The sequence below is a fragment of the Molossus molossus genome, unplaced genomic scaffold (genome assembly GCF_014108415.1).
Source record: "Molossus molossus isolate mMolMol1 unplaced genomic scaffold, mMolMol1.p scaffold_m16_p_4, whole genome shotgun sequence".
Classification (NCBI taxonomy): domain Eukaryota; kingdom Metazoa; phylum Chordata; class Mammalia; order Chiroptera; family Molossidae; genus Molossus; species Molossus molossus.
The window spans coordinates 21,545,945-21,567,616 of NW_023425377.1; the positions used below are offsets into that span (position 1 = coordinate 21,545,945).

Genomic DNA, 21,672 nt, shown 5'->3' on the forward strand with positions numbered 1-21,672 from the left:
GTGAGAAGCCAGTGCAAAGGGGCACTGATGAGAGAAGGAGGAAATGGGGGGGGGGGAGGGCACTCCCCAAAGCAGCTGGAGTCTGTTTATCTTGTTGAAAGCCAGGAAGGATGGAATCGCACATCAAGAATTGACAACAGCCCTGGCCAGTTTGGCTCAGCGGTTGAGCGTCCACCTGCGGACCAGAGAGTCCCGGGTTCAGTTCCAGCTAAGGGCACGTACCACAAAAAAAGAAAGAAAGAAAGAAAGAATTGACAACAAAAAAGCTTCATCCTCAGGCAGCCAACTCCATGTGTCCTGCTGGTGGAAGCCACGGCTGATGTTGGTGGGGGCCATGGCTGATGTCTGAAGCACAGGGACCTGGGAGGAGGGAGGATGCTGCCCTGTTCTCCACATCTAGGAAGGAGGACAGCCCCTCCTCCTCCAGCCTGACAATGGACAACAATGATTAGCATATTCCTGGCTCTGGTAGATGTCCTAGGGGAAGACTAGAGAAATGTGCCCCAAGGGAGCTACCACTGCAACATGACTGCATTGTGCCCGGGAGGACTCAATCCTGCGAACCGTCAGAGAAAATCTCAGGACAGAAAGACTCTTCCAAGGTCATCTTCTCCAGCGTCCTGCCTCTAAGCATCCCTTCCCTGACTGCCCTGTGCCAAAGGATTTAGCACAGAATGACACACAGGTCCACTCTCTAATCTCTTCATAACTGTCTGAGCCATCCCGGGCCTTGGAGGCCTTGACAACAAAGACAGTGCCCCCAACTGATTTATCATCTTAACCCATATGGCACAGTGCTGGGCATACAGTGTGCTCTTCAAACCCATCTGATAATTGATCAATAGGGTGAAATGGTTCTAACTGCTCTCCCAATAATATCTATTCTGTTCTTTTCATTTCTGAACATCCTTTTGTTTATACTCCACTGCCCGTTTCAAAGTCCAACCTGTCATTTGCCCGAAGGGACAGAGCCTGGCGGATACTGGCCTTTGCAAAAGTGAGATAGAATACCAACTCTACCAGTGACATCTCCAAATCTGTAATTGCCCCCAGTGAAGACATGCATAGACAGTGCCACTATATAAATGAAAATCCACAGGTACAAATACAAGACCATAGGTCATTGTTCACTTTCCATACAATGAGCAACTTCTGAATACCAGGTTCGTGGCTAAGCAATTTACCTGAATTGGTTAACCTTCTCAACAATACTAAAGTTAGAATTAAGATTTTCTAGTTTACAGGTGAAGAAACTGAGGCTGAGAGAGGTTAAGCAACTTTCAAGGTTGTCTAAGTCAGTAGTAAGGTCGTAGTTTTATCCTCCTCCTCAGCTGGTTCAGGCTACTAATCTCTCTTCCCCGCAACAGCCCAACAGAGATTAGCCTGTACGTGAACAGTTCCAGAGACAAGAAACTCACCACCTCCACAAGGCAGCCTCTTCCGTTACTGAGTAGATCTAATGGTCAAAACAGTCTTTTCTTCGCATGCAGTAGGCAGCTACCAACCCCTCTGAAAGTCCCATCCGCCATCCCTGGTCACCTAGAACAAGTCAGTGGGCTGGAGACGGTACCCAAACCATGGAATCAGAAAGATCTGGTTCTATTCCTACCCGGCCACCAAACCAGCCATCTAACCTTCAGCCAAGTCACTTCTGCCATCTGTGCCTCAGTTACCTAATCTGTACGATACAAACACACATATGTACCTCACAAAGTGTTTTGGAGGGAAATTAAAAAAAGTAAAATTTGCAAAGGGCTTAGCTCAGTGTCTGGCAAAGAGTAAACACTCAAGAACATTATTTTATTAAGTCGAATCTCTCTTCCCCGCAACAGCCCAACAGGGATTTGTAAAAAAGGATCTCTCTGTCTGTCTTCTCTGAGCCAAACAGCCACCAAGTCTTTAATTATTCCTTACAGGTCAATTTCAAGTTTGTTTACCAGCCCAGTTGTTCCTTTCTGGACCTGCTCCAACCTGTTCATGTCCCTCTTAAAATGCAGGACCAACGACGGAATATAAACAATTAGCCAAGATCTGAAGTGCCGCCATCTCCATTATTCCCTGCCATACCTGGCTCTTTTAGTCTTTACACTTTTCTAAAGTTCTTCAGAATGACTGGGTATACCCTAGACTGGCATAACATTTTAGTGAAGGATATTTGAGTCTTATGAACGGAAACTTTCATTTTCATTTAATGACGGCTAACGTACTGAGTGGTCTCTATGTGCCTGGCACTGTATCAGCACTCGACCCATGTTTGGTCCATTCACCCCAACAGTCCTAGGGGACTGCTGTTATCACCCTTGCTTTACCGATAAACAGATGTGAAGAGGCTAAGTGACTGGCCCAAGATCACGCCGCTGGGAGGCAGAGTCAGATTTGAGTCTACCATATACTACCCTACCTCTCGTATATGGGATGTTGATAATATGTAAGGATTTTCAGGAATAAAAAATGGAGTGTGACACAAACAGAAGACATAAGCAGGGCAATTTAATTTATTTATTTATTTATTTATTTATTTATTTTATCCTCACCCGAGGATATTTTTCCATTTTTTGTTCAGATAGAGTGGGAGGGAGAGAGAGGAAGGGAGAGAGAGAGAGAAACATCGACGTGAAGGGTCACATCGAGTGGCTGCCACCCGCACAACCAACCAGGGCCGGGGACAAACTGCAACGGAAGTACGTGCCCTTAGCGGGAACCGAACCCGGGTCTCTCCGGACCGCAGGCCGACGCTCTAACCGCTGAGCCAAACTGGCCAGGGCAGGGCAATTTAATTTTTTTAAAAAAATGCATTGCACCATGCGGGACCATGCACCACACGAGCAGCTCCTCCCGAGGCGGACCCCGCCCTGAGGAATGCATCTGCAATGAGGAGCTGAGTTGCTGGTCTTGGGGTGGGGAGCAGCCCCTTTCCACAGACAGAGCTTTTCGGCCTTAGAAATATTTATACCCTTTGACTCAGCAAAATTTTGCTTCTAGGACACGAGCAGAGGTTTGTGACCACGGAGGTTTTTCGCAGCATAATTTATAATAGCTAAAAATTGAAAATGGTATCAATGCCCATCAAGGGAGGGAGAGCTGCTTGGGTGTTCAGACAGCCACACAGGGCACGTTCGGTCGTTTATAATCGCGTTTCTAAAGGTTTAATAATGAGAAAAAATGCTCATTTAGAATCTTCAGTTAAAAGGCAGGGGGGGAACGGATTATAATCTTTAGAGAGAAAAGAACTAGAAGATTTACTAACATCTTAACAGTAGGTATCTAGATAATGAAATTTCCAGGTGGGTTTCATAATTTTCCTTGAACCTTGTTGTATTTTTCCAATGTGCATTTATTGCTTTAATCATCAGAGGAAAGTGTTTTGTTTTGTTTTGTTTTAAAAAAAAAAAAAAAAAAGGGTTGAAAGAATCTGGGCTGAGGGCAGCCAGCCAGCTTATGAAGAACAGTTCTTGCCACTGGACAGTCTCCATCTGGGCAGCAGCAATTACTACTCCGTTGCCATCAGATCACCTTAATCCTATTGATTGAAATGCCAGAGTAATGCTATTAATTTACTACTTACTGAGAGCACAGCAGAATGACTACCTGAGCGTGCTGTGGTACTCCTCTCAGTGTGAGACGGGGGTCCTTAAAGACTCAGGCACAGAGAGGCCTCTGGAACAGCGGTTCTCAACCTCTAGGTCGCGACCTCTTTGGGGGTCAAACGACCCTTTCACAGGGGTCACCTAAGATCATTGGAAAACACAAATTTCTGACGGTCTTAGGAACCAAGATACCAATCCTCTATCCGTGTGCAGGTGGGTCCGCCCACATGCAGATACGCCCACATACAACATGAGGAACTGTATTAAAGGGTCGTGGCATCAGGAAGGTTGAGAACCACTGCTCTAGAAGTTCATATTCTCATCCCCAACCATGAGCCTAGGTCAACCAGTTCTTTTTCAATCAAACAAAATTGTACCAGACATTTACAACTTGCCAGGCACCAAAGTAAGCACTGCAAAAGAATGATGTGTCCTTTGCAGCATCCCTGTGAGCCGCAGCCACCATTGCCCCCATCCAACAGATGCAGAAACAAAAACAGGAGGGATAAGTAACTTGTCCAAGGCCACACGGCTGGTGAGTGGCAGAGCCTGGATTTGACGGGAGCCCACGTGCTCCTCCCTGGCGCGTGCCTGCTTCAGTCCAGAAATGGGTTTTTAATTGTGTGGTGTCTTATGCTTCTTCAACATGATTTCAATGCTAGTGTATACATGAGGGCAGGAGGCATCTACACTCAGTGGATGAAGAAACTGATGCTTAAGTATAGGAAAGGGCTTGCTCAAGGTCGCACGAGAAAGAATCAGAACAGGCAGAAGTCAAACCCAGGATTCCTGACTCCACATCCACAGCTTGTCCGTTCCCCTGGTCTGCTTCTCTCTGTGACATGCAACAAGCAGCAGGAGGCAATGGAATGTGGGCCCCTGTGTGGTCCCCCTGTGAGCTACAAAGAGGGGACCCTGCTGGTGGATCCTGAGGTGCAGGGGAGGAAGGAAAGAAACCCCAGAAGGAAAAGAAAGACTCAGCAGTAACCCCCATGATCCTTCCACCATAAACCCTCCTTCATCCTGAAACCAGGAAGGGCCACTGGCCACAGCACCTTGTCCTCCCCTCATTATCCATCTATCCATCTTCCTTTCCTCTCATTAGGTCCCACAGGTTTCACTCACACGTCTCCTCCTACATTCTCCTCTGTAAACATTCCTTACAGAAGCTCCCACTAAACCACAGAGCATCAGGAACGTAAAACAATGCACATTCGAGCTGAGAGCTGTTCTAGCACATTTGAACAGCTGTTTCAAACCTCATGCCAAATCTACCTCCTTCGGATTCATGCATCAACTCTGCCACCCAAGCACCTTGATTCGGTCATTTCATCTCTTCAGGCCTCAGTTTCCTCCTCTGAAAAACAGAAGAAAACGGTACCTACTTCATAGAGTTCTTGGGTGGATTAGTAAGTGTGTGTGGAAAGCTTTGTGCACGGCACCGAGGAAGTGTGCGATCATTGGTAGCAACTGCTATTACGGTTAGTTCATCGCTAAGTCTGTTTCCTCATCTATAAAATGAACCATGATCGTCCCTACTGACACTGCAGAGTCATAATATAGTCGCTAATTTATAGCAGGTGCTCAGTAAATGTCTTTTTTTAATGCACAAGATGATCAGGTCCCATAATTCTCAGACTCTTCTACCTACTTCTTCCCCAAGACTTTGGAGCCTGCTGAGACAAGGGAGTTCCACCCCACTGAGCAGAGCTGCAGCTCTGTCACCGAGGATGCAGGGGACCAGCAGAGGGCTGGGCTCCTTAGAGCATGATTACAGCCCCAAGCTTCCATAAATTCTGTATTAATACACACAAACACCCACTTCAGCTAAATCCTCTCATTGCACAGTTAAGTGTTCTCTTTCTGAGGACTAGTTTCTCAGTTTATTTATTTATTTGTATACTGATTTGAGAGAGAGAGAGAAATGTCTATATGAGAGAGAAACTTCAATCAGTTGCCTCCTGTATGCACCCAGAATGGGAATCAAACTCACAACCTAGGTATGTGCTCTGACCGGGAATTGAACCGCAGCCTTTGGTGTATGGGATGATGCTCCAACCAACTGAGCTGCCCAGCCAGGGCTAGTCACTCAGTTTTTTTTAAAGGCAGCTGCAGATTTTAGTCCAAGTTGCTCTTTCTACAATCTTAAGTCATTTTTCCCTCAGTGCCCAGTGAGGATGATTTATTTTCTCGACATTCTCCTTTGAGTTAGTCTCTTGGATGCTTGAAGACCACACACATGGTCTTCACTCTTATGAAAACGTTTTTCCTCTGTGATAAACAGCTCATTTGGCCGATGCATTTCCTCTGGGTTGCAACCTGGCTTATTTTTCACTGTAGGTTTGAACTGGTATAGACATAGGGGCGGGGAGAGTGGTGATAAGTTTTGTTTGGGGATTTTTGTTTGTTTGTTTTTTTGTCTTTTAAATATGTTTTTATTGATTTTTTAGAGAGAGAGAGAGAAACATTGATATGAGAAACATCAATCAGCTGCCTTTTGCACACCCCTTCCTAAGGATCGAGCCTGAAGCCTGGGCATGTGCCCTGACCAGGAATGGAACCAGAACCTCTCAGTCCATGGGATGATGCTCAATCCACTGAGCCACACTGGCCGGGCTTTTTTGTTTTTTAATGGGGCCCAGATTCAAGCACCTACTTGTCTTCACTTAGCTGTCCCCCGATTAGTTTGGAAGCTCTCGGAAAGCAAGGGTTATGACATATTCACTACTGATATGGTTAAGAGAGAAGTCTGGTCTGTGGGGCCAGGAGTACCTGGATAAGTTATTTAATCTCTATGAACCTCAGTTTCTTCATCAGTAAAATGGGAATAATGATACCCCACCCATAAGTAGGATTCAATTCTGCAGATAAAGCTCTTAGTGTAATACCTGGGACTGGGCAACAACTCAGTGAGGGCTAGCTGGCGTTGTTCTATCATGCATGTCCTGCTCAGTCACCTCATGTGATCTCTGACACGCAGCAGGCACTCGTGATCATTTTGGATAAATAAGTAAATAAATGAAGTAATAAATTAATGCTCTCTCCAATGAAATGATGATTACCTCAAAGTACCTAGTGAATGGAAGAGGTTGACAGACCTGAGAAGGGAAAGAGTTTATCTCCACAGCATCTATAAAAGCACCGTGAGCCTCTGCCATTCAAACAGCACCTGCAGGGCCCCGGCCAGGTAGCTCAGCTGGTTAGAATGTCATCCTGCCACCTCAAGGTCACAGGTTCCATCTCCAGTCAGGGCACATACAAGAATCAGCCAAGGAATGAATAAATAAGTGGAACAACAAATCGATATTTCTCTCTTTCTCAAAAAAAAAAAAACACTTGCAATTGGTAAAGGCTAGTTGTATTTTAAATACGAGTGAACTGAGGTGGAGAAAAATAAAACGAAAGGCAAACACTACAGAGAAATTCGGAGAGATGATTTAATAAACGATCAAGAAGGGTTCACCCACCCCCCTTCCTGTCTTCTGGGAATGACCTGAAGGGAGTCAAGCAGAAGATGGCCCAGAGCAGATCTGGAGACCGTGGTCATATTATGGCCCTGCCATCCAAGACCCTGAGCAGGTCTCTTGACCTTCCGAGTGGGCCTCCATGTCACTCCCTGTCCATAGAGATGTTGCCACGGGGATGGTATGAGAATCAGAGGCAGTGATGGAGTCGGAAGTGCCCTCGGGACTGAAGGCACTGTTGGTGTGAGAGGGATCGTGGCGTTGCTCTCGGCCCATCCTTCCCAGCCCCCGAGCTCCATGCATTCTCAGCTGTAGCTCTAACGGGCCATGCAAGCATTTATGTCATGAACCAGAGCAGCTCCTCGGAGGGACTTTGCAGATCACTATGACTTGGTTAGTGGTTAATAGTGTGGGCTTTAGAGACCAGCTGACTGGGGGGCTCTGCCATCTGCCAGCTGCACGACCTCAGTGAGACCTCTAAACACGAGTGTCGCCGTCCTCACCTGTGAAGTGGAGGTGATGATGTCATCTTCATAGGACTGTTGGGAAGACTGAATACAGCGACACATCTAAAGTACCCAGCCCACGGTTAGTCTTAAGGGAATGGCAGCTATTACCACCATTAGCTAGTATCATGTCCGTATCCATTTCCATCTTATTATTATGATTTCTCCTCAATACTTATACTCCCAGGTCTTTGCAACCTCATGACCACTCCCTGCTGATTAATGCAAACTTTTTGTCCCAAAACTTTTTGTCCAGAAGCCCTGAGCTCCATTCTCTGTAAAGATGTACTTTCCCAGTGAGATTTAGCTGATAAAGAGAAAGCTACATGGAGGTAGGAGAGCCGTTTGCTCTCCTGCCCAACCCGCGGGATGCATGCTGGTGAGGCGGGGCCCCGAGGAGCGTGGCCTCGGGCAGAGTGAACCCCATAGGTCTGTTCTTCGGCACTCAGACTCCTGAAGAAACCCCCCAGGTCCTTCACATTGTAACTCTTCTGGGGGCCTTCTTGATATCTACAGGCTTAAGCCAAGAAAGTCAGAGGCACAGAAAAATGTCCCCAAGGGAGACATGAGGGATGGTCAGGGCAAAGTGAGGTGGTCATTGCAGAATTATGACCAGTGACATAAGTGGAGAGAAATGTAAGGTTTATGCACAGACATAGGTTCAACCCAGCCCACTAGTCTGTCATTCAGTGGGAGGGTTATGGATGCTTCTAAAAAAAAAAAGAGATGACTTCTTTTCTTGTTTTCCTGCCTTGGATTTTCCCAGAGGACATCAGGTATTTTTCCCCGGGCACTGCCAAAAGGTATCAGGGCCAGAATTTGGGGCTTTTTTCTCCAGTCAAATCACATCACCGATGCCAAGGACCTGCACAGCTAAGTTGAACTTCCTCTGGAATACAAGGTGTATATCACCCATGTAATAAATATTTATTGATCCCTGAGCATGTGCCAGGCTCTGTGCTTCATGAAAACCCTTCTTATTAAGAATCTGGGAAGAAGCTTGCAGAAATTATTCTTTCAGGGTCTCATCTATATAACACCAGACTGCCCCAGTGCCAAGGGAAAGGAAGGTTAGGAAGCTGAAGGTCGAGCTTGAACCAGAAAATGCCAGGGTTCGTGGTGACTGCAGCCCTGAAACAGACACGTGGAGTAAGGAGAAGTGAGAAAAAGGAAAACATCGGCATGATTTAACCCAAGCCAGTGTGGTACGCCAGAGTGAGGTCATTACGCGCATCTCCAGTCTTAGTTTTATTTATAAAACAGGGACAGGCGTCCCTACCGCTCAGCCTGTTGGCAGGACAAAATGATAAGATGGGTAATGGTGTCTTTTTGCCACCATACAAGAGAATAAAAGCGAAGGTCTTTGGAAATAAAATGAGAGGCTCTGAGAAGTCAAGACTCCCTGTCCAGGTGAATACATTTGATTATCTACCGGAAATTCCCCCCTCGGTAGAAAGGGTTGAGGGTCTATGATGCTGTGGCAGGGCCAGGACTAGGATGAGGCCAGTGGACCAAGTGAACCTGGGCGCAGTATTTAAGGAGGCATTCATTCTCAGGGCCCTGTGAGCTCAGGATTGTGGCTTACACAGCCCTAAGAGTGAGTGCCTCCTTAAATTTTGCTAGGCACCTCATTCTCCCTCCTGCTGGCCCTGCTTTGTGGGGATACATAAAATAAAGCAGGAGCCCAGGGGATGGAAAGCTAGCCAGAGGGGCAGACTGGAAGGAGTGATAAGGAGTATGAGCGATCCCTAGAGAATCAGACTTCCCTAGGGGCAGGGGAAGAACCAGATGCAAGGATCCAAGATTTTATTTTACTGCAGAAAAGAATCATATTCAAATGCATGTGCTTTTCACCCAGATAAAAGTTTCTTATGGGAAGCAGATATAGCTGTGGGAAGTGGGAGAGGAAGGGGGGAGGATGTCTTGTTCCCTGGGAGAATTGGGCTCAGAGCATGACAACTGTGACATTCTGGTCCCAGGGGTGCTGAGCAGATCATGGAGTGAGAGTAATAAAATGTCAGGCACTCCCCGGTCAGCCTAAGCCCCTTACTGCACTCAGATAAAATCCGAATTGCACAGCTGGCCAGGGAGAGCCAGATGTTGACCTAAGGATGCAACTACTTCCAACCCCACAGGCAGAGCTGAGGGTGACCAGCAGGGCTCGTGCACAACAACCCGCAAGTCCCTGCGTGTCAGAGCAGGGACAGGAAACTGATTCGGTCCAGAAGGCCAGAGAGTGCCAGCCACACTCGGCCCCCGTTCCCAGAAGCCCAGGACACCGAGCCCTTCCCACCACCTCTCCTTTCTTTCCCGAGGACAGCCCACGGGCAGAAAGCTTTCTCTCCCAAATGCACAGCGTGAACACTGGCAAATGTTGGGTCTGTCTAAATGTGCACAAAGGCTTCATTAATAAAACTCAGGAAAATCACCTGATTTATGTCCCCACCTGCCCGAAAATCCTGCCTACCTCCTCTGAACCACCACAGCAGTCCAATTATGCCACCTAGGCTGGATGGCAACCTCTTCTAATTGTTTCTGTACCTCATCTATTCTAGCTACTGAACTATAAACAATGAGAGGGCAGGGGCTACTCATCAACAAATGATGATGGATTTCTGCCACATGCCAGGCACTGAACAAGACCGACTCAAACTCTGCCCACATGGAGGCAGAGACATTTATCCGTGTCTCCCCCACGGTGCCTAAGCATATAGTGGGTGCTTAATAATGAGACAAACTGCCACTCTGCAACCTAGTCCCTTGGCAGAGAGTGGTGGTCCATCTTGCTTCCCTTTCCTGCTGGGCTGGACCCCAGACCCCTCTGAGCAGCCAGTGCCAGAATGGAGTGGGCACTCAGGTAGAACTGTTTCCTGTGCTTGACCCAACCCCAAACTGCTTTCACAGAAGACGTAACTGAGGACCACGCAGGGAAAAAAATTAGCCCAAGAACACACAGAAAGTTAGGAATAGAGCCAAGAGTTCCCCAGGTTTCTCAGCACCCACCTTAATGGGTTTTCTTCTGTCCCACAGTGAGCTTCATAATTGTGTATTAAGTAAATGCCCATGGAAACACAGAGCTGACCTTCAAATGACCTTGACTAGTTGACCAGGTACTTTATGCACAGAATAAGTCCTAGCTCATTGGACTATCTCTCTGCCAAAGCATAGGGAGCAGATATTCTCACCCAAGTCAGAGGGCAAGTTGCCTGGAAACCAGGTCGGGCACCTACCTGGTTTGGAGGTGTCTTTGGAGGACACATTTCCCAAGGTTGGCCAGGCCACAGTTCACTTAACCAGGAACAACTGAGAAATACGGATGGATTGTTTTTACTGCAAAGGGATTAGGGAGAGATCATCTTCCCTGAACTTTCAGACCCGCTGCCAGGACAGAGACCCAGGGTTCAGCCCTATGACTGCCAACCCCATAGACTCAGTGCCCCCTCCTCGCCTCTTACCATTGCTTTCTCTCGCGTTCTTTCCTTCCCTCCCTGCTCTCCGCCCTCAGACACACACTCCACTTTCAGTTCTCCAAGTCCTCGCTCACCTCAAGACCTTACACGTGCTGTTCCTGCCCCTCAAAACACTCTTCCTCCCTATTTCTTCCAGGCCAACTCCATTCCCAACCTTCACGTTTCACTTGAAGCCGCCCTCTCCGCCAGCCTCTTGGAAAACCCACTCTTCCGCCAAGTGCAGTGGGGTTGGGTGCCCTTCCTCTGCGCTCACTGAAGTCATCAGTTATAGTGCTGGCCATACCTCAAGCACCTCCACTTTCTTTTTTTTCTTTATTGATTTGAAAGAGAGAGAGAGGGAGAGAGAGAGAGAAACATCGATGAGCGAGAATGTCAACTGGCTGCCTCCTGCATGCCGCCCACTGGGGATTTGGCTCACAAACTGGGCATGTGCCTTGACTGGGAATTGAACCGGTGACCTCTTGGTGCATGGGTTGATGCTCAACCACTAAGCCACACCAGCAACACCTCCACTTTCACATGTACTTCGTCCTCTCCCCAACCCCTATCTCCCTTCCCTTCTGTCTGCACCTGCAGCTTCCTCCCCAGCCCTACCTGTCCCTTCTTGGTTATCCTCAGCCTCTTACTCTACCTCCTCCCCTCACCTTGCCTTCCCTCCCCTTTTCCCACCCCTGACCTCCTGACTTCTTTGTCATGGTGAACTGAGGGGACGGAATCTGATGACCGGAGCCCTCTGCAAGCCCGGAATGGTTCTTGGGGGTGTGGTGCCATGCAGGGCGTGATGGAAACTGTTTCTCCCCAGTACCATCCACTGCCACCCCAGCTCATTTGAAATTCAGATTGACAGCTCCATATTGATTCCCTATTTCCAACTGATGTTACAACTGGAGAACGAGGATCGGAGCATTGATCTGGCCTTTCTTCCAACAAATCCCTGAAAAACGAGTCCTTCCACTGGGGAGAAATCTTGACACTGGGTGGGAGGAGCCAAGGCGGGATCACACTCGCATCCCCCAGAGGAGTCCAGAGAAATTCAAACCCCGAGACCAGATGTATAAAAAAAAAAAAAAAAGAATTTATAGACTAATAAAGTGTTGATTTAGGGCCAGAAGGACTCTTAGAGATTATTCTAATCCCTTCATTTTATAGCTTGGGAAATTGAAAGCAGAAAGGGGAGCGACTTGTGGAAGGTCACACAGTACCCACTTCCCTGCGTCACCCTGCCTGAACGCCCCCAGCCCTCCCAGGAGCCCCACCCTGGACCTTTCCAAGGTCTCTGTCATGAGGAGTCAAAGCAAAGCTGAGGCCCTTTAAGTAGCTAAGTCTCCTAGTGTGACACGTGCCCTAACGAAAAGGTGATAGACAGTTTAACACTCCGTCTGGTCAGCCACCGTCATAAGCCTTCTCTGCGAGGACCAGAACACTTGGTCCCAGGAGCCCTCACTGTCTTCCTGGAAATTACTATTAATCAAATCCATCTAAACCAAGTCTGATTTACTACATTGAATTGCAGTAATCCCTGAAGCAATTTGCATCATTTCCAAATACCTGTGGAGGGTCAGTAAATCCTAACAATCACATGTTTCCTGTCTCAGCTCCGTTCCCAGTTGCTCTGCCCAGTAGCGCCGATGAGCAGACGTTCACGTTCGCAGAGGTAGTGGTTCTCCCTGGGCAGCAAGGGCCCACTTATGCCTGTTTACTCTGCACAGGTGCGCAGAGCACAGATTTACTGCAGGGGGGACCTTGAACTAATTCTGTGCAAAATACCTAAATGTAGACAGAAAGGTACAACTATTGTCAAGTGGAAGGGCATGGCTATTTTGACATTAAAATGGAGTCTTTGTAATTCACAACGAATTAGGGAAACTCTGGACCAGAGCAGTAAGAGATGGGGATGATTTGAGGTGGTTCACACACAGCAGCAGTGAATTATTATTGGACCAATTCTCTTTCCTTCTCCTTATCTCAAGGAGAAAGTCTCAGTTGGGTGTTAATGCATCTCTACCACCTCTCCAACACTCAGTGGCCTTCCTCTGGAACTAAAGGCAGTCCTGTTGGCCACGAGCAGGATTTACCTAGAATTTTAATCTCCTCTTTTCCTTTCGTTTCCATTGTATTCGTTATCGTAGTTGTTTCTATCATGGCAAGTAATACCGGTAGTTCATTTAGAAATAGTGTAATATAAAGTTCCCTTTTTAAAAGGGTACGTTTAGAAGAAACAAGGCAACTTAGAAACCACTAATACCTGATCCCCGGGAGAGTCTGGACTAGAGAACCTCAACATTTCAAAGACTTCCACTGCCGATCACCGGACAAGGCAGAGGCTCATTCGGGAATTCGCACGATTTCTTCTCCATTTTTAGGTGTGATAGATCCGGAGTTGTGCATATCAGGGTTGCTGGAAGTCAGACACAGACTATAACAAGCTTCACACTATAACAAGAAATCATAGCATCTATCACGATTTACACACGTCACCATTTACCAAAGTCTTGCCCATACATGATAGCATTGGGTGAGTTAACACTTGAAAATTTGTGTTCTAATTCCTTCTCTCATGAAAGTGCTGTGTGACCTGAGGCCAGTTACTCAACCTCTCAGAGTCTCCATCCCCTCCAGTTCAGCTCGCCCCGCTGGGCTGTTGCGTGAGGCCAGGGCCAGGCGGCTTGGATAGCTAGAGGACTCTCCAGCGCTGGGGAGGATTCAGGTATTAAATGGCACATTTTGCTAATAGCAAAGGGTAAAGGATGATTTAGGGCGAATTCATTCTCTCACTGTACCACCTAATAGGATTCAGGCTTATGAAAGAGGCCTAAGGGCCACGAGAGGGCTTGAGCTCTGGTAACTGCTGGGAGGGAGGACTATGTCCTCAAATCTCATTAGCAGAGAGGAGGGGCTGGACGGGGAAGGGGAGCTTATGAAAGCTTCATAACTGCCACTCCTGGAGAGGTTCTAGAAGTGAATTATAGCGGCAGAAAAGCCGTAAATCACCAGTTGCCTGCCTGTGGCCCCCTGTGCTCACACCAGAGCCATGGAGCAGCCATGACTCTGGTGCTGAATGGAGAAAAGGCAGAGAATGTGGTACTTACTACTACCTGTGGGCTATCGGAGGCACCTCACAGGACTTTCGAGCCATGCGGGGTCCATGGTGAAGCTGAAAGCACAGTGGGACCAGAAGAAGTCCCCAGATTGGTTCTAAACTACTTCAAACACACACACACACACACACACACACACACACAGCAAGGCAAGAGCAAGACAATATATTGAATGTCTGCTCTGTTTCAATTACTGTCCTAGGTGATTTTTACCTGTGCTATCTCAGTTACTCCTTGTATAAAACTAATTTGACATACAAGGCAACTAAAGTTCAGAAAGGTTAAGTAACTTCCCCAAGGTCACACAGCTAGTATGAGACAGCACTGGTTCCTAATCATCCATTCTTTTCACTGTTTTTGCACTATTCTATTTTACATCTCACCATGCGTTTCAGAAACACACACATGCAATATACATGCCACATACATACATCTACAAGGGCATCTTACACATTTACACCCTGTACCCTATGTATGCATACACCCCACATAAACACACAAAAATGCCTATACTAAATGTCACACTTAACAGCACTTTCCCATGAACCCAGGTATTCACATTTTTGCACATACAAATTCATGTAACAGGACTCACTATTCATCCACAAACACCCCCATGCACACCCTAATCCTCACACATCCATACACATCCACCCACCTGTACGTGCATACACATCATACCTGTAAAACTACCCACATCACACCAACTCAAAAACATCCACAGTCACACACATAAAAACAGTAAAATGTGTTTGTCCCTCATCCTGTCAATCAAAACATAAGGGACCTTCAGAATATTAAGCATGAGTGTCTAAATAATCCTGGAATGCCTTCTGCACCTTCAAAGGAATACCAGGTTGCTTTCAGAATTTTTTTCATTAGTGGGTATAATAGTCTAATTATTTTAAAATTGTTGATCCATATATGCATATTTACGAATACCCTACTCACCAGGATATTTGATTAAAGTAGCAAATTATTCATTCATTCATTCACTGTGCAATTACCGAGCACCAATTATGTTTGAAACACCATGGTAGACACAGTAGGAGATTAAGAGAACACACACATAATAAATAAAAAATACCATGACTCCTGGTCTTGAAACACTAGCACGAGTAACTAGATTGCGAGGTGGCATGGCCAGGACCCGCTGAGTGAGGGGCGTGGGAGGAGAGGGGCCACGGAGACAAGCCGCCCGGAAGCTTCCGTCCTAGAGAAAGGGAAGGTGTCAGTGAGTCTGGGGAAGCCAGTTTGGGAAGCCCCGTGTGCGAGAGGAATTGGAGGCACGCAAGCCCTGCGGGTGTCTGCAGGCGAGGGAAGGGGGCTCCAGCGAGAAGCCAGCGCGGAGACATAGATTTGAGAGCTGTCCATTAGAGGTGACCACTTAAACAGTTACAACTGATGAGATCAAAAAGGAGCCGAGGCGATGAACGCGCGAGGTGGAGAGCAAGTCCTCGTGGGAACACGATCGTGGGAACACGACGTCCCACTTGGCAACACACAGGCGCAGTCTCCATATGCGCACTGACTGGCCCCTCAGCACGCACCGCAGGGTGCACTGGCTCCCAGCTACCTCCTGGGGGTCGGTTCAGGACCAGGAAAGCTCAGCTGCACACGTGATTGTTCTTCAACCCTTCAGCTTCCGGTTCTGACTCTTCTAGAAACCTGCGCGCCTCTGATTGGGGGCGGCAGGGGAAGGGCCGCTGTTCTTAGACACCAGGAATTCGTGCTACGGTCCGAATCAGACACTGAAACCACTTAGTGCAGTGGAAGTAGGGGCTCGCTCCCTTCTACCAGCTCTGCCTCAGTTTTCCCAGCTGGGCGTTTGCTAAAGTGTGTGGTTCATGAGATAGTCGTCCCAGAAGTATAGCGTCTAAACTTTGTTAAAGGTTCTGAGACCTCGGGTAAAGATGCCTGATTCAATTTGCACTCCCAAATGCACTTGACTTGGGCAACTTTTTTTAAACTAGTGACTGATTCTGAAGAGAAACTTTGGGGAAAGCCTGGACTGCTTGATCGCTAAGATTCTTTCTGGCTGGGCGAGCTGTGCCGTGAACTATGGGAGCACAGGCACCCAAAACCCAGGGCTGGGCCCAGCAGGAGGTTAACCCTTCCATCTCCTCTCCCAGGGAGACCCGCTGCCAAGAGCGATCGCTCTCATCCCCAGAGACGCAGCCTTCCGAGAGGCAGCCGCTTCTCAGCGGCCATCAGACACTCGGCTGCCTGCCAGGATCCCACGGTGGCTGATATTTGGGCTGGATAAACAATTTAGGCTAGGTCTTACCTCATTAAGGACCTATAACCTATTTTTCAGGCTAACAACACTCTAGTGGTTCTACAGGGCTGGGCAAGGCTGGGGTCTGACCACGGCATGAGAACGGGCCTTCGTTAACCCTCTGCTCTCCTCTCTCCCTTCTTAGCCTTGCTGCTTCTAAGGAGGCTGAAGCCGCCCGCTCCGCACCCAAGCCTATGTCTCCCTCGGACTTCCTGGATAAGCTAATGGGGAGAACCTCTGGATATGATGCCAGGATCAGGCCCAATTTTAAAGGTAGAGAAACTTCCCTTCCAGATCCCCAGGCACCTGCTTTCCTAGATGAAGAAGCAGGCAGCACGTACTGGATGCAGGTGGTAAAGACGTGGTAGGAAGCCCAGGACTCTTGCCTCTGCCCTAGGCAGACACTGTCAGTCAATGCAGTCTGTCCCCTACCACCCAGCCCAACCAAACAAGCCTCAGAGTCTAACACGACAGTGCCTCTGGTTGCCAGGAGTCAGTGTCCGAATTAAAACCTACTCGCTGCCTCTGGTGTAACAGACAGACAGACACATGTAGAATGTCAAGAAACGGGGTCAAGTGTGGGGTCAGGCACACACGGACTCTCTGAACTTTGGTAACTCTCTTCCTTTCTCTGGGCCCCGGTCTCCTCGTCTCTGCGGTGATGGAGCTGGGCGTATCTGTGGTCTTTAAAGGCCATGGAAGCCCTGGGGCTTCCACCGTGTGCCCCAAAAGGGAGAAGCTGAGAGCACAGGAAGCAGGCTCGCCCCTGCTTCTCCCCAGAGCAGCTCCCCCTCTGAGTGTTTCAGATAAGAGGCCTCCAACTAAAATTCACCTCCTGAAAGGTGCCTGGAGATTAACAAATAACTTTTGAAACATTCTCGTCTAAATCAGAGTCCCAATCTCAAGGGCCTACAGGAAGCAGGTGGGTAACTTAAATGAGTGAGGGGAGCCGGGAGGAAGACGATAGGGAGTGGTAGAGACTCTGGAGAAACAGGTGCAGGCCCTCTAAGGGGGCGGCACCTCCTTGGCCCAGCCCGTGGGTACCCCGCAGGAATGTTGCCAGGTCAGCCAGCATTCCAAGAAGAGCCAGAGAGCAAGATTTGTGCAAACTTTCCTGATTCTTAAAACATGAATATTCGAACAGAACATGCTTGTGACGGGTAACCAGTTTCCAAACCCTCACCAAAGTGACCTGAGGAATTTCTTTTAGCTCTCACAGTCCTGTGAGATCTCCACACCTACAAGGAGAGGGGACCAGTTCCCCTCGATGCCTTAGGAGGCTGTGACCATCTCGAACTGCTGAGCAGAATTCTGCAGGTAGTCTTTAGGACCCCCCAGGGAGCCCGTGCACTCCGATCTTCCTCCCAGCACCCCTGCAAAAACCTTATTTCAAGCATCCACTGTCAGCCTCCTAATCAATCTTGATTTCACATGTCCTTCCTCACTGTTCCTTTTGGCTCAGCTCCAAAAACAAACAAGGCTGTGACAGCTGGTGACATCTTCCTAATATCTGCTCACTGTACCCCGTTCTCGGAGTGCTCTGCAAACAGAAATGGTCTGGGAGACACACGGCGTTTGTCTGGGCCCATCTCCCACCCTGAGACCACATCTCCCAGCACCATTACTAACCTTGGTCCCCTCGAGGACAAGTCAGGACCCAGGCTGCTGTCATAGCCTGGGGCCCAAGCCCTTCACCAGGGTCTCTATCTCCAACACCCAGAAGGACCAGGCAGTTATGGCACAGGAGTGAAGCAGGATGAAGATGAGAATAGAAAACAGGGCTCGTCTAAGGGCAGCCACTTCTCGGCTCCAGTGATAGCTGCCTGGTAGGCACACAGGCCCTGGGCAGCAGGCCTTCCAAGATAAGACTTGAGTCTGGGGTTTTGTGAAATCTTCCAAGTTGGCAGCTAAATCACATCTTTTAGCCACACCGTTAGCCAAATCAAACACATTCGAGAACTGACCACCAGGTCGGATCCCCTGCGTGTCCCCAAACCACGTTGCATCCAGTTTTCAGGAATTCCAGCCCGCTGTGCCCCCTAGTGGGCTCTCTCAGAACTCCACCCTGAGTGCCGCAGTCTTGCTCTCCTGAGAAAGGAGGAACTTAGTTGTGGGATGTGCATGCACCCCGGTTCATGTGTTAGCTCTTCTTTGTGCATACCATTGTATATGGCACATAAAAGGCCCTTATTTAAGCCTTTCATAAATGAATCAATGAACAGATGAACCAACAACTATGCTAAGGCTTAGAGCAGTTAAATGACTCCCAAGTCATGCTCTCAAAGCTATAGGGACTTTAACCCAGCTGGCTATTCTGACTCGATTCTTTACCTCATGCTAGTCATTTGTGTATGTGTTTATTTGCCTATTCTTTTATTTACTGACTTCCTTACTTAGCAGTGAACATCTTTAAGAAAGAAAATTTCACCCAGACAGACTATAAAACCGTTGAATCAGGGCCCTTCCTCTCCCCACTCTGAAAGCTTTACTCCAAACACCGGGGCCCAAAAATCTACAGAACTAGATCATCTTAGTCTTCTCCCAACCCTGCACTGTCTCCAACCCCTTCAGTCCCCTCCGAGTCAGGCTTTGAGCACATGCAGCTTCCCGGAATCCCACCTGGGAGCTGGGAAGCAAGGTTTATCTACTCTCCCTGGTGTGGAGGGCTGAGTAACTGGCATGAGGAGGGAACCTCCTGCCCTGAGCTCCATGGTCCCTTCACACTTCCACCCAGACATGAATAGGATCCCGAAGACAGGAAGGCCAGGCATAGCGGGCTCGGGCCACAGAGCACAGCGTCAGGGACAATTGCAACAGGGAAGGAAAAGCGCACCGAGGTCGGATTCCAGGACTCCCACTACTTACCCGACACATGTGACCCAGAGTCAATCACTTGATGTAGCTGGGCCTCTGTGCCTGCATCTGTAAACTGACCCAGCAGCACGAGGCTCTTCCAGCTCTGATAGCCGGCACCATCCCTAAGACCCCGTGTAGGACAGTGGTTCCCAAGATCAGGGGCACAGCCCAATACAAGCACATACAGAAAAGCAAAATTAAACTTTAATATTTAATGAAATATATACATTATCCTGCTGCCAAAGGCAGCCAGATTGTAATTTTCTTGAGGATAATTTAATTTCAGATTTATGTCAATGAATCTCACCTCCCCATGGGGTCCTTTTGGCTGGCGCCCTCCTGCACACATAAATCAGGACCTGATTTGTAGGGAGTCACAGCACCAGACACCTGCAGGGGCTGGTGGGAAGTCTGTGTCTGTCATTCACGGCACAGGCAGTAACTCTTTGGGGCATCTTAATGGCATGAGGCTAAATGAAAGAAAAACCTGGGTCTGAGTCGAAATGAGGAAAAAGGCAACCTAGTGGGCCTTTGTTTGGCTGGCAGTGACAAGGAGGCAGATACCCACTCAGCAGAAGGAAATTTTTTTTAGCAGACAGGACTATTGACTGTGGAAAGGACTGCTCATGATTGAATGAGTTCCCCACTCCTGGAGGTGTTCAAGCACTGAGCTTTGAATGGGCAGCTGGCCGACAGCAGTGGCCCCTACACCTTGCTGTGCACGAGAATCACCCAGGGAGCTCATTATAGTACAGTTCTGGGCTAATCTCCAAAGAGTTGGGTTCACAGGGTCTGGGGTTGGGCCGAGGAATCTGTAGGTTAACTGGTTCCCCAGGTGATTCCCCAGGTGTAGACAGCCCTATCTGCACATCAGTTTGGGTGACCTTTAAGAAACCTTCCAGCCCTGAAATCCTATAACCTTGTCATTTGAATGAATAGCTTCCATAAGGGAATTTCAAACCACTGGAGCTCAGAGTGACTGCCCAGATCAAGAACGACTCTCCTAGACTGATGGGGAAACTGAGGCCCAGAACAAGGAAGGGGTGTGCCTAAGGTGAAACAGCCAATGAGTGCTGGAGCTGTGTCCAAACCCCGGGATCCTGGCACCCCCTGGGGGGAACCCTGGATTCCCACCACAAGACTGAGTCCCGCCCTATACAACAAGATTTCTGAAACAAAGGAAATCTTCACCGAGTTTGGGTGAAATGCTTGGGCTGGTTTTTCAAGAAGGACACAGAGGGTTTGGTAGCAGGACACAAGGAAATCTGCGTCCTTCTTTCCGCAATCAGAAAACTTGGGTTCGAATCCTGGCTCTGTAAGCCCAAAGGAGTCGCTAAGACTCTACTCCCCCTGAAAAACAAGGCTAGTAAATCTGCCTTGCCTACCTCAGGACCTCATGGGAATTAACAAGAAAGTGGACCTGAAAAATTCACCAGTTGCACAGTGCAATCCTCATGTGCAGGATTAGGAGCTATTATCCAAGTCTTATCTACCTTCGAGGTCAGTTCAAGGGCATCACCTTCCTGAGGTTTCCTCTAATACCTCACCCTCCAGAACTTCGCTTGTACCCAGGCTCCCATGGCTTATGTCACTCTTACCCATGGCCCCACATTCCCCTCAGGTTAGTTAGGCCCTCTTGACAGATGTGGAAGCTCAGGGCTTAAAATCCTGGATTCTGCCACTGTGGGACCCTGAGCATGCCCCTTCCTTTCTCTGAACCCCTTTTTTATCAGTCAGCCATTAACACCACCAACTTTGGAATTAGATAAATCTGAATTCAAACCCTGGCTTGTCCATTCACCAGCTGTGTGGCTGAGGACAAACAACCTCTCTGAGCCTCTGTGTCCCCATCTGTAAAATGCAGGTGATAACCATGTGTTCTCATGGAGCTGTTGAGAGGACGGAATGAGATCATGTTAGTAAACCTCTCGGCCGAGCAACAACGGCAACACTTAATAAATGCTAGCTGCTATAATTAATTGCATAAAATGAAGATATTCAGCTTCAACTGAACAGAAGTCCCTCTAGCAATATGATCCCAAAGAGCAACTATCCCTCTGTTTGGTTTTTTCTCCTGTCCTTTGCAGGAGGGTTCAAAAAGCCTGCCTGGAAAGTATTTAACACACTTCGGGGCTTCCCTAGAGGTTCCCTCTGGACTCCTTGGCTGGTCATTCCCATCAACGCCTTTTCAGGCAATCATTCTTGGTTCATAAGTTCAAGGCAAGAAACTTGCTGTTCCTTGCGATTCCCAAGATGGCCTCCAAATGTTGGAGCCGTAAATACATTTCAGCCACAAATTAGAAGGCAGCCGATGGGGTTTGGGGAAGGGATTTCAACCATATGGCAGGACGATGAATCATCCCGTGTTAATAAAAGTACATCTCAGCCCAGACTCTGGTGCTCTGTACCTGGT

At 48.2% G+C, this 21,672-nt stretch overlaps 1 protein-coding gene across 3 annotated transcripts in view; it reads left to right on the forward strand.

Annotated features, from left to right (window-relative positions):
- GLRA1 (glycine receptor alpha 1) overlaps positions 1-21,672 on the forward strand; it is a 76,811-nt gene that overhangs the window by 14,329 nt on the left and 40,810 nt on the right. For 2 of the 3 annotated variants that reach the window (XM_036240605.1, XM_036240606.1), the window contains exon 2: positions 16,549-16,676. The exons of the other annotated variant lie outside the window; for it this stretch is intronic. In XM_036240605.1, coding sequence (XP_036096498.1) covers positions 16,549-16,676 — 128 coding nt within the window. The remainder of the gene's footprint in view (positions 1-16,548; positions 16,677-21,672) is intronic. 3 annotated transcript variants of the gene reach the window in all.